The following is a 13,610-nucleotide window of genomic DNA, read 5'->3' on the forward strand; positions in this document are numbered from 1 at the left end:
CATCCCTGACGGTTACGTTAATGTGGTGAGTTTCACCCTCTGGCAAACTGGATGGACCCTTTACCGTCCTGCATGTTCATATTTGGTTACCAGGAATTTACAAACACATTTCCTACGCCTATACATTTATTCGGGTAATTGATCTCCCACCTCAGCCATCCTCTGAGGAATTGTCAGTGCCAGTGTTTGACAAAAATCGCCCTCTCTGTGCGGAGGCCAGGACTCTGCCAGCACACTGGCTCCCAGACTCTGCACGAGGAGTTAACAAGGAAAGGAAAGCAGCTCCCGCTTCCACCTGAGAGAGTCCTCCATGGCTTTTCCCTTAACTATCTATAGCACAGACAGTCCTGTTCTGCAAAATTAAGCCATTTAAAGGGACAATGGAAGCCGACAAGATGAATGTCTTACACTTTGCTGTGAGCGGAGACTGAGGTTGGCGCCAAATCAGAATGAGTTTCGTAGGCCTCTGAAGGATCCACAGGGGAAGCCAGTCCAGGATTGCACCAGGCAAAGGACAACCACAATGGACCTAATTCACATGCAGATGATGGTACATCTATTGCACCTGATCCCTCGGCTCCCAGATGGCCTCCTGACTGGATATCAGGAAAGATGCTAAACTCTGGGAAAGGATTGGCTAATTCCCCAAAGTCCTCCTAATTGCAAAATACCTTGCTCTGGCCAGTCCTCAGTCCTCAGTCCCCATGACCTCACGGCAGCAGTTATATTGCTGCTATACCCTCTCCTGGATACACATCCTTTCCTGGATCCTGGAGCCCAAGCCTCCCTGGGACTCTCCTCATCCATCCCTTCAACATGCTTCTCTCCTGCATTTCATCCTGAGTTTTAGGGTATTGCTCACCTTATGCTGTAGCTTCAGGTACCTCTTGGGATCAATTTGTGACAAACTGTACCTGTATCCCAACTCTCCTACACTGCAAATCTATATCTGTCTGCTGTACATCTCCATCTGGCTGTGCCAAGAAGCACCTCAAACTTAAAGTGCCCCACACCTGCTCCTCCCAGCCCTCATCATGCTGGTGAGCAATGCCTGATCCCACGGGCCCCACGGTCCAGCCTCGGATCAGCCATCTCCTTCAATTCACTCCCACATTCCATTAGATGGGCAATCCTGCCCTCTATCAACCTTCACCTTCTTCCTCTTCTTCCCCTGCCCCACTGAGATGAACTCAGTTCAAGTCTCTTGTCCAGATTACGGCAACAGCTTCGTTATTGATCTCCTGTCTCCCCTCCACCCCTGGACAACATCACATTAGTTCTGCAGTCATCTTTCTAAAACATGGATTCGATCGTGTTGATCTGCTTTGGGACCCCAAAGCAGGGCGTTTCCAAACTGCTCCTATGACAAAAGAACTTGAAGCACGATTCTCAATAGATGCTTATTTATTTATAAATTATATCCACGAACTATTCTAAATTATAAGTCAAATGTTTATAGAGTTCAATTTGTGCATCTTGGACAAAATAAAACAAATTTTAATATTTTTACCTGATCCCAAAGAATTTGTACACCCTCTGGGGTATTCACTCTGTGCTCTGAGGACAGAGGGTAGCATCTATGCCAATATCCCCGGCAGAGAGGATGAGGTCCAACTCCTTGGCCTGACATTCAAGACATCTCTCAGTCTAGCCGGAGCCCACGTCTTCGGACACATCACCCAACTCCTCCACCAGCCCAGCTTCACCCACTAGCTGCTCTTCTCCACATCGTGCTCTTCATGCTGGGCACGGGCTAGTACAAAAACCTAGGCTTTGCGGTCACGTCCCTTCCTGCCAACATCTAGCTCTGTCACCTGGACTCACTTTTTACACCTTTCTGGGCCTCCACTTCCCTTCTGTAAAATGGAAATGAGAATGCCTATACTTTGCAGAGTTGTTCTAGGTATTGAGTGAGGGGAAGTGAAAAGTGACACAGGGCCAGGCACAGAGGAGAGGCTTCCGAAGTGGGGCCTCAGCGTCGCAGAACGGGAAGTTCTATTTCATGTTGTTCCCTCTACAGGTGCCCTTGACTCACGATGGGATTACATCCCAGTAAACCACTGTTAGTTGAAAATATCATCATTTGAAAGGCATTTAATATACTAGCCTATCCAAACATCATAGCTCAGCCTAGCCTACCATGAACATGCTCAGAACACGTACATTAGCCTACAGTTGGGCCAAGTCATCGAGCACAATGACTACTAGGCAGAGTATCATTTGTTTACCCTTGTGAATGCGGGGCTGACTGGGAGCTGCCCAGCATCACCAGAGAGTGTCCTACAACGTATCACTAGCCCAGGAAAAATCGACATTCTAAATTCAAAGTAGGGTTTCTACTGAAAGTTTGTCACTTTTGCACCATTGTCAAGTTCAAAAATTGTAAGTCAAAGCATCGTAAAGAGGGGACTATTCGTACTTGGTTCTCTTTTCTCCCATGGCCAGGCTTCTTAAATGCCTTTCAATGTCTAGTTTAAAACATCATCTCCTCTGAGAATTACCAAGCCTCCTGAGGTTTGTCACTCAAACCTCTCTGCCCCCAGGAACCATTTGCAAGCCTCCATTGTCATATACTGATGATCATTGCTTTTCCAGGGAGCTAGGATTTGATTGCTGGTCTGCGCATCTGTCTTTCCCACTAGATTGTTGCCACTTGAGGAAGTCTGACATTCGTTTCAGAGTTTCCAGCACTCAAAGTCCCTAGCACAAAATAGATGCCCAATAAAAGTTTATCAATATTCCCACATGCAAAGGGGAAAGAGGACTGCTTAAAAATGCAAGCGTAGGCACATTTCATGTTATAATAACGGCGACTTAACGAAATACAATGCCCTTTCCTGTGTTTATAAGAAATGGGCTGTTAGCCCCCACTCTGCACTGTAGCAACTCATAAAGCAGATAATAAATTAAAGGGAAGTGACTGTTTGACAATATCCTTTGATGACAGTTTACTCTTCCATCCTGATCTGACGCCAAATTAATGATATCATGAAATAATTCCATTAGCTGCAATTGTGCAGTTCACTGAGCCATTACTGTCATCGAAAAGTGAAACTGTATTCAAAACCCAAAACAGAGGCTTCCATAGGAATAACTGGCATTAACATGCACACGAATTACATGCAGGAGACACAGAAATAGCGATGAAACCAGCATTCCGGTCCAGGCTCGGCATAAACAAATGAGTACATTTTAATATTTAGTCATACGTGAACAATGAAAAATCATACTGGCAAGTACCTTCGAGTTAAATTCATTTTTGTTTAAAAGGCAGAGGCTTATGCATTCCTCCACCTGCAGGCGACACTGAGCACCCTTGAGCTTTATTCAGACAATCTTGCCTCCTAACATATTCATGACCTGGAGGATAAACTAGCATATGATATTTACATAAGAAAAAAACTGAGCTGGTGGCTGGGTGAGGAGGAGGCTGGGAATGGGCGGAATAAAGCAAGAGGCAAAATAAAAAGGCTAACGGGAGCCTCCCAGAGCATCCTGGCGCTGAAGGCAATTAGAGAAAGGGCGAGGATGCCTGGCCCTGGCAAGGGAACCAGACGGACTGCACACTGCAGGCCTGAACCGTGCCCTGTGGGGCCTGTGCTAGTGGAGCTGCAGCCCCAGGGCAGGCAAACCACGGCCTGCCTTCCGGCCCCCAGATGAAGGCCGGGAGCAGGACCATGCCTGGAGACACTGTTGCGCCCATGGGGATGCTGAGTGTGTTTCTCTTTTCCTGACGAGTGAGTGTGAGCTCACCTGGGCTGGCCCTTTGTCAGCTCTTCTTTACTCATTCCTCGGGAGGGTCCGTGGATAGAGTCACGGTTGCCTGGACAGCTTCGCCATATTGGTAAGGACGCCTTTCCTGAAACTCCTCCTAATCATCGCTTTCTTTATTGAAACCCTCTGTGCTTGGGGATGACCACACCTGAGCCGGAGCAGCCTTGTGCCTCTCAGCAGCCCTGCCAGCATCCAGGAAGCCCACACTCCTGGGCAGTGCGGCTCTGTCTCGGGACAGCCCCTCCCCAACCCACCCACATTTCACTGGGCATGGCCCGGAAAAGGTTCGGTTCTTAAGTTGGCTTCATCAGATGAGGTGCAATTATGGAGCCTGGTTCTGCTGATGCTTAGCTGTGTGACCTCTGAGCTTGAATCTAAGCCCCCATTCCCTGATCTATGAAAGGGAAGAGGTACTGACCCATTTCACGTGGAATGAATGCCAGCCATGTGCCGGGCGCTGTTCTCAGTGCGTGGGATACAGTAGGAAACAAAGCTGACACTCTAACAGAGAGAGAGCAGAAACAAAAGCATAACTAATTGTATAGAGCATGTTCACGTGTGATTGGTTCTGTGGGGAGGAGAAGTAAGACAGAAAGCAGGGGGGCAGGGCAACGGGAGTGCTGGGCAGGGTTTGCATTGTAAATAGGGTCCTGAGGAGACATGGGAGCAAAGATGAGAAAGAGGCCAGGGCGTGAGCGAGCAGATATCTGGGGAAGGGTGCAAAGGCCCGAGTCAGGAGTCTGAGCCACAGCAGGGAAGGCGTGTGAGGCTGGCACGGAGTGAGCGGGGAGTAGGAGGAGATGAAGTCAGGACATGAGATTCTCCATGGGACTTTTGTGAAGACTGATGGAGCCAATGAGTGAAATGCACTTGGCAATAATAATAATCGTGGGCACCTGCTGTTTGACAGGCACTGTGCTAAGTGCCTGCTACATTAGCTCATTAGTCTGCACACCAGCCCTGCAAGGGTTTTTACAGGCCTCTTTTACATATGAGAAAACTGAGCTCTGGGCAGATGAAATAATTTGCCCAAGGTCACAAATGCTAGTAAGTAGTGGTGCTGAAATTCAAATGTAGAACTCAAATCCAGGGAGCCTAGCTCTGGAGACTGTGCCTTTAACCACTGAGCTGACTGCCTCTCATCAGCACAGGGGTGGAGATGGCGTTTGTGGATGGCAGAGCAGCCCAGGAGGCTGGGATTACATGGAGAAGGAGGAGGGCGCTGGAACTGCATAAGCAGGTCTGCAACAGAGCAGAAGGCATGATGCAAAGGACAGCAGAGCAAGCCAGGGACAGAGAGCTGGGTGGCTTGGGCCACAGGGGCCTGAGTGTGTGCGCGTGCGCGCGCGCACACACACACACACACACGCACGCACACACACAGAAGTGGAAGCAGCAGACATAAGCAGGGCCCACCCAATGTGCCAGCAGCAGACCAAGGTGAGTTCATGGGGCTGTAAAAGCCCCTTCATTGTGGACCTCAAAGAGCACAGACACCTGGTAAAGGTATCCCCTCCCCTTAAGAAATGAACAGCAAGAAATGTGTAGGATAGCATGGTCGGTAGGCCAAATCTGGAGAATGAATCAAGAAACAGACCTCCCTCTTACTGATTTAAATCTGAAACTCTGAAACCAGCACCCTGTCTCTCTCCTGGGTGAAGACATTTATTATGCCTGTGGAATAAGCACCAGATACTACATGGAGAAGTTTTGTACATGAATCTCATTTCATCATCAAAACACTAAGAGCCCGTTGATCCCCATTTATGGATGAGGAAACAGGCTCAGAGAGGCTGGGTTTGTAAGCCAGGCACTTAGAGGGATAGAAATGTGATCCCGCCCTAGCCGGTTTGGCTCAGTGGATAGAGCGTTGGCCTGGGGACTGAGGGGTCCCAGGTTCGATTCCGGTCAAGGGCATGTACCTTGGTTGCGGGCACATCCCCTGTAGGGGGTGTGCAGGAGGCAGCTGGTTGATGCTTCTCTCTCATCGATGTTTCTAACTCTCTATCCCTTTCCCTTCCTCTCTGTAAAAAATCAATAAAATATATATTTAAAAAAAAAAAAAGAAATGTGATCCAAGGCCTGTCCAATGTGAACACTAACCATCACTGAGCCAACTATTCAACACTAATCATCACCCCACACTGCCTCCTGTCCCATAGCCCATGGCACTGCGGTCTCATTGCTACATGCCAGCAGCAGAGACTGCTAGCCAGTGCCCACAATGCGGATCAGGGACACACAGGCTGCTATTGACTCTGAGTGATTCCACGGCTCAGAAACCCTGGGGATCAGCTCAGCTGGCTGCCTGAGCTTTAGGATAAAAGGCACTGCAAGGAGTTTTGTACAGAAGCTCAATGCCTAGAAGATAATCATTTCAGCTCTTTCTGAGTGTTCCTCGCTCTGCGCCATATCGCCCAGGGGCTCAGTCATTCCAGAAAAGCTTAGTAGATATTGGTCCGATTGATGGCCACCCAACATCTTTGGCACACGTTCCTACAATTTAGGAATTTCCCATATTTGTAAGCTGGCCTCCCTTTGGCAGAAGCTCAAATGGCTCTGCCAGCCTCCGTTGCAGCTACGGCACAGGTATGTGCCCCAAGACACCTGTCCTGGACTGGGACTCAGCAGCTACTGACCCAAGAAGAAGGGCCAGGAAAATCGCTTCCTTTGGCTGTGATAGAAATGAATAATCCCCAAAAAGTTCCCATTCTTGTCACCATCTTCTCTTCTTCCCTTACCCAACTGCACCCTGGAAACAGACCCAGGAAAACCACCAGCCCTTGCATGCTCATGTGCGGTGTGTGCAAAGACAGATGGCCAGGGAACAGCCAATGGGAGCTGGACCCGCTGCAGTTATGCACATGAGGAAATAGAACAAAGGAATGGCAGGAAACAAACACAATACCAGACACAATAAGCCCCCAAAGCGATCACTGTTACATTTTTCCACCAGCTGGCTAATAAATCGCAACGTGTTGAACCTTCTCCTTTCCAGTTTCCTAAATGAAATGCTCTCTGAATATAGGGAAAATCCCCCCACTACTTCCCAATGTCCTCAGAATCCACTGGAGGGCAAACCACTGCTAAAGATTCGAAAATGAACAAGACACAGGGAATCTACTTTCCCTCAGCATGAGGTCCTAGACCAGTGGTTCTCAACCTTCTGAATGCCACGACCCTTTAATACAGTTCCTCATGTTGTGGTGACCCCCAACCATAAAATTATTTTCGTTGCTACTTCATAACTGTAATTTTGCTACTGTTATGAATCGTCATGTAAATACCTGATATGCAGGATGTATTTTCATTGTTACAAATTGAACATAATTAAAGCATAGTGATTAATCACAAAAACAATATGTAATTACATATGTGTTTTCCGATGGTCTTAGGCTACCCCCAAAGGGGTCGTGACCCACAGGTTGAGAACTGCTGTCCTAGACCCTCCCTGCAGATCTGCCTACATATATGTTCATGAAAATGGATCCAAGATTATGCCTCGGTTACCTTAGAGACATCTCTTCTCACCAAATTCCTTCTTGTAGTCCCCCAAATGGACTTCATCCGGCAGGCAGTTCTGACTGTCAATGGTGTTTTGTATGCTATGCTGGGGATACAGTGAGGGCTAACGGATCACCCACGCCTGAAGAAGCCAAAAGTCACTTCGGTTCCAGCAGCACTGAATTTACTCTAAGTGAAGAGCTAGGTGCCCTGCAAGATGACACGCCTTGAGGCAGAGAAGAAAGCAAAGGTAGAAATGCTTATGGAGGGAAGAGACAAAAACTAAGAGGGAGAAGACGAAGGGAGGAGGTAGGAAAAGAAGGACAATAAAACAAATAAACTAAAAGGAAAAATTGGGCAGAAGATATGATAAATGAAAAGAATTTGTTCTTGTAGATCTGAAGATCTCACCTGCAAGATGAAATAAGATATCCTTGCCTGTTCATCTAGAAGTACAATGTTTGCATCTTTGAACTCCTCCAAGAAACTCAACCCTTTGAAAGACCCACAGTTGTCTTCTATTTGGATTTCAAATAATTTACAAGTATCCCTCCAACTTGCAAGAATACCCCTAAGATTTTAATTAATGCACAGTCTCTGCCTTGACACACTGACAAGCTAGAGGAATTGAAACAGATACTTATGTTTTGTGACATGGTGCAAAACACTCATCTCTTTCTATTTATTAACTGAAATCTCAAAAAATGTTTTGAGAATCCCAAATGATTACCCATTTCAGATGCCTCGTCGAGTATGATGGCATCATGGCCCATCCATCATCATGATCAAATGATGATTACAGACTTCTGCTTTCTTTTGTCCAACTAAACAAGTGCACACCAGACATGGCTGACCACCTCAAGGCTCCAGAGATGCATATGTGACCACCACTACACAATCTGCATATTCATTCCCCTGGTCACATGGTTTAAGACCTTAGCACATGACCCATCACAGTTCTTAGCATAGGATTTTGCTGAAACAACAAGGAACCTAGAATTGCTTAAGCCAATACATGAACTTGAGATTTCAAATAGCTTCAACTTTGGAAAACTTGCCTTAGAAAGCAATCAGCCAAAGGAAAGCAGAGCCAAAATCTCGAGAGATAGAGACTACCCCAATGACAGTAAGCATCTGGATCCAGCCATGCCTGAAGCTGGCATTTTCAATAATGTAAAATATAATAAAGTCCTATTTCTCCATAAGTCAGTTTGAGTTGAGTGTTCTTCATTTGAACTGTTAAGAATCTGGACAATACATTCCCAGTATGTTTTCCTCTTGTATCCCATCACACACAACCAACCTGATCATATGAAGCGCTGAAGAGCCTCAAATCACCAATTGTGTTCATTGGATGGAGCATGACTCTACAACATGCTAAGATTTCTTTTATTCCCAAATAAACTTACAAGGAACAATTATTACCTATTCCTAACTCTCTGTGTTGGGTTTTTGATTTGTATTTGATGGGAGGCTGGTGGTCATTTTGTAAGAGAGTGTCTCCCGTGCACAATGTTGTACCCCAGAGGAATTGCAAAGCCAATCAATCACCCTCACAGAGCAAGTACTCACTGAGAAAACAATGTCCTCGACCGAACGATGAACTTGAACACGTATTCCAAAGCTTTGAGGGTTCTGAGGATCGGCTCGCATTGCTCCCCTCTGCTGGAGGTATCCAAGTAAGTCTTCAGCACCGTCATCAGTTTCCTGAGTAAGAGATTATATTTTCAAAATACGTTGCTTCCCAACCCACGGCATGGTAATTCCTTTGCTCAGTAAATTATAAGGCTTTCAATCAAAGGTTAAAGGTGGTGGTACAGCCAAGCTTACTCATTTACAACCATAAAAATAACTCTGCTTAAAATTATATTTAATACAGAGAGTGAATAATTATTTCCTGCCTCTAAAAAGCCAGCAAAGAAAAAAAAAACTAGTGAGGAAGGAAAATCTTTTGACTAGAAAAACTAGTCACAATTAGAATATGATTGGGAATAATGGTGGTGATAATGTCTTTTTCGGCTTTTTCTTCCTGCTGAAAATGTTCTTGTTATACCATGGAACTCCCTTGATTAGAAACTTTCCATGTTTCCTCATTTCCGGCAAGGCAGACTTCAAACTACTTGATCTCCTTCCAAGGCCCCTACACAAACTGGCTTCCACCAACCTCCCAGCATCATCTCCCTTCTGTGACCCTCAGTTGTCTATACCCAAACTATAGTGATCTACTGAGCATGTGCCTTTCTCCTCTGTAGCCTTTGAATCCCAATGTTTATGGCAAGTAGCTGCTGATAGTTAATGGAGGGAGGGAGGGAGGGAGGGAGGGAGGGAAAGGAAAGGAAAGGAAATGAAAGGAAGGAAGACTTCCATGTACTTCTGCCACTGTATTCACCTCAACCAATGGGTTTGCATATTTTTATTTAATCCAAATAACTGAGGCACAAATTGGATTTTCTCAAAAAAGGGAGAACTCACACAGACTAGTGATAAAAGGAAAATACTCAAGTTCCTTGTGCCTTAGGCATCCTGGCAGGGAAAGCAGGAGGCACACAGTCACTTACTTATAAGCCAAGGTAGCACTGAAATGCTGTTGAATGTAAGCCTCCAGAACGGTGTTGAAATGCTGGAATTTCCGGTCAGCAATGAGTCCAATTATGTAGATCTAAGGCAAAGACAAAGAATCAGTGTTTTCAGGACAGACCTAGGGCAGGAAGCCATAGTCACATGGCATAACCGAACCCCTAGCAAAAATTTTTACCCAGGAATTAGCTCGCTAATATATCTTTAGTCCTTTTCATTAAGGTGGTATCTCTCCTAAAAAGTGTTTCATGCAGTGTGCTACAGAGCATAAGATACAAAGGTTTCTTGGTGAGATAAGTTTGGGAAATCTCAGGTTGTCATCCTTAGATTGCCTTCTTTATTGCAGGACTTATCAGAGTCTTTAATATATCTATGTGCATCATGACTCTCCGAGAGGGCCATGCAATGTTCAGCACTTCCCTAAGTGGTTGAACAAAGGATCTTTTTGTCAGAGAACATCTTTCCTTCGAGCTAGCTTTCCAGGCCCTCTTGGGAAGCTCTAAGTCACAGTTGTCTCCAAGCAACCTCTTCATAAACATAAATGTCACTGACATAAGGGATTAACACATTAACACTCTGCTGGTCACTGATATCCCCTAATTCAAATGTTTCTTATGTTTATTTTGACATGACACTGAGGAACGTGAATTAGGACAGCAAGAGAAGGAAGAGACCATTTGGAAAGAGGGAAAGGAGAAAGATCTGGATGGCATACCCCCATGAAAGGTTCTGGGTAGAAAGAGTGAGCGTAGTGCTCTGGTGAGTTGGAGACTATGAAGAAAAAGAAGGGAAAGGATAGTTAAGATACACTGTGGGTCCTTCACAACCTGACCAGAGACCAGCTCCCTGCATTCATGGAAAGCCAACTCGGTTACTCATGGTATCCAGCTTCATGTACTTTCACCCAGTGCCACTCTGACATCAACATTGAAGATTCCCCTTTCACGCATTCTGCCCAGGCATCCACTCCAAGCTAATGAAAGGGAACAGCAGCTCATTCATTGGCCTGGTTGCCTAACGTGACAATTCCTCCAAAAGAGTCATGAAAAGGGCCACAAGAGCTATATGTTCTCAGGATTCTCTCAGTGAGACACACATTGATGTCTATGCCACAAACCCATCCTCTCCCTTACCAAAGCATCAAAGACGAGGATGTCATACTCGTTACTCTGAGAATGCTCCATCATGATGTTGAAGAGGGCATCCAGAGTATCTTGGAGAAACTGGACAAAATAATGAAGGGCGCATTAAGAAAGAGTGTAGGTGACTCAGAAATCCACTTCTCAGTGTAGACCACAGAGACTGAGAGCACACATCCACCATGCGCCATGGTCAAGGGGTCCAAGTTCACATGAACCAGGACTCGGAGCACCCCACCTGTCCACCAACAGAAGCACCGTGGATGAATAAAGGGTGGCATTTTCACACTGCAGAAATAAATAAAAGCACAGTGATAAAAAAAGAGCCAACTACTTCTCCTGAGCATTGTGTGCAGTGAGATAAGTCAGACACAAACATGTACATTCTGTATTACTCTATTTTTATGAAATTCAAGAATAGACAAAAGCCCATCAATGGTGATGGCAGTCAGCTCCCCGAGTGGGTACTGACTGAGATGGGTATGAGGGAACCTACCACAATGCTAAAATGTTCTGTATCTCATCTAGGTAGTGGGTACATGGGAATGTACATGTATAATAATGCATGGAAGGGCAAAAGTAGGTTTACAGTTGTTTTATAGAAGATAATATACTAATTAATAAATAATAGTACAAGAATAAACTGTGTGTTTTGCATACTCACAACTGTAAACTTTCTTTTGCCCCACCCTATACGTTGAATTGTACTTTTAGAATAAGTGCTCTGTACATATTTTATTGTTTATGCATTATAATTCAATTAAAAAAAACTTTAAAAAATAATGCAAAAAGGAGACAGTGGAATTCACTCCCAGATGTCTTCTCTAAGCTGCTCAAAAGTGACAGACCCTATGAAAGGCTGTTTTGGGAACCTCTCTGCCGTCGGTGAACCAGGTAGGCAGGTCGATACCAACCATTTAAAGAACTGATCTGGACATTCAACCATGTTTCTGCATGCATGGGAAATTAACTAACGTGTGTTACCCCTCCCTCCTAAGGGGCGGGTCAGTATTTCCTAGAGTCCTCAAAACACAGAGCGACCGTATAAAGATGCTGAATCTCGGAGCTTCTAGCTGCACCAAGTTCCTGGTGGAAACAAGATTACCCTCACTGGGACCTCCAGGAAACACTCGCCCCAAGTCATGGTGCCAGAGATGAGGGTGGCTTTAATTAGACCTGAACTTCAGACGCTGTATTCTCCACCACCAGGTGGACATGACAATACAGCTGGCATTTGCATTTTTTCTGCTTGTTTCACTTAAAATGTGAGCCCTGGTGTCCTTCCCATTCTCGTGTTTAAAGCATAATGCCCTCAAGCTGTGGAAACCAACAGTACTGTGTTATTTCTGACAATAATGTGTAGGTAGCACTAAGAGATCATACTGCTACAGTACTTTATGACAACAAAATTAATAGTTACCTTTTAATGAACTTTGTATATGTCGTGTGTTTTCGTTCAATTATTGGGTACTCTGTGTGAGAGACTGTGCTGAGTAATTTTTAAATATCATCACCTTGAATGCTCACAACAACCCTGAGAAATATGTCCTATTCATACTATTATCACATGGAGTTGGCAAGCAGGTGAGCTGGGATCTACACCCATACTGATCATTTTCCAGAAACTGAGCACAAAGATACTTTTCTGCAACTTCACATTCAGTGTCATTGGACCAAATCATCCCCAGATTTCCCAGTAACGAGAAAAAGCTGTCCCATCCCCTTCAACACTTTCCTCCCCCTGCCCCCCAAAGCCACTTGCGATTCCCAGCTCTGTTACTAGTGGATGAATACCGACCTTCACCACCTCCTCTCCATCCACAATCTTCAATTTCTCTAAATTCTCCTGCAGTAGTTGAGGCTTCATTCGCCACTTCAGCAAACCCAGCAAGCCCACTAGGACAGAGTGCAGACAGGTACAGTTACCATCACTGGGTTTGTGCACACATACACATGCATGGCACAGGCACAGGTACACACATGCACATATGCACGCACACACGCACAGGCATGCACACAGGCACACACATGCACAAGTGCATGCACACACACACAGGCACACACACACAGGCACACTTATATGCATGCGCACACGCACATGCACGCACGCACCCACACTCACACACACACACCTACCGTTCTGGGTGAGCTTTGTGGAGCACACTAGGGTGGAAATGGAAAACACATCCCGGGAGCTGACGGAGAGCCCCCCAACACTGCTGGAGCTTCGACTCAGAGTGGCCCCCTTGTTTTCCATGTGGTGCCGATATGAAGGCAGAGTCAGGCAGGCGCTGGCATCCTCCATCTTCTTGCTGTCCCCCTGGAAACAGCACCTTGTTTACTTCCCCGACCCAAGGGTAGACACCCAACAGACTGAGCTTGCAGTGGCCACATCACACATTGTAAGGTGGGGAGGGTCGGAAATCATGGGGAAGCCATCGGAGAAGTAATGACTATCTGCTAAGGCAGAGCAGCTTCTCCAAAAACAGGCAGGAACCCAGATTACATTCATGGAGAAGGGGTTGATCAGCCAGTTAGAGGCTCTGTGGACAACATTAAGGGCAAAAGGAAATGGAAAATTTTCCAGATAGGACATTGCATTCATCCTAATTTTTC

The 13,610-nt window shown here is 45.7% G+C and overlaps 1 protein-coding gene across 1 annotated transcript in view; it reads right to left on the reverse strand.

The window, feature by feature from the left end:
- The window catches only part of DOCK2 (dedicator of cytokinesis 2), a gene marked incomplete at its 5' end in the record, with an annotated part of 352,195 nt that overhangs the window by 313,962 nt on the left and 24,623 nt on the right, over positions 1-13,610 (reverse strand). The window contains 5 exon segments of the mRNA XM_023764503.1: positions 8,851-8,985; positions 9,837-9,937; positions 10,989-11,078; positions 12,793-12,890; positions 13,131-13,314. Coding sequence (XP_023620271.1) covers positions 8,851-8,985; positions 9,837-9,937; positions 10,989-11,078; positions 12,793-12,890; positions 13,131-13,314 — 608 coding nt within the window.

The sequence above is a fragment of the Myotis lucifugus genome, unplaced genomic scaffold, assembly GCF_000147115.1.
Source record: "Myotis lucifugus unplaced genomic scaffold, Myoluc2.0 scaffold_333, whole genome shotgun sequence".
In the NCBI taxonomy this organism is placed as follows: Eukaryota; Metazoa; Chordata; class Mammalia; order Chiroptera; family Vespertilionidae; genus Myotis; species Myotis lucifugus.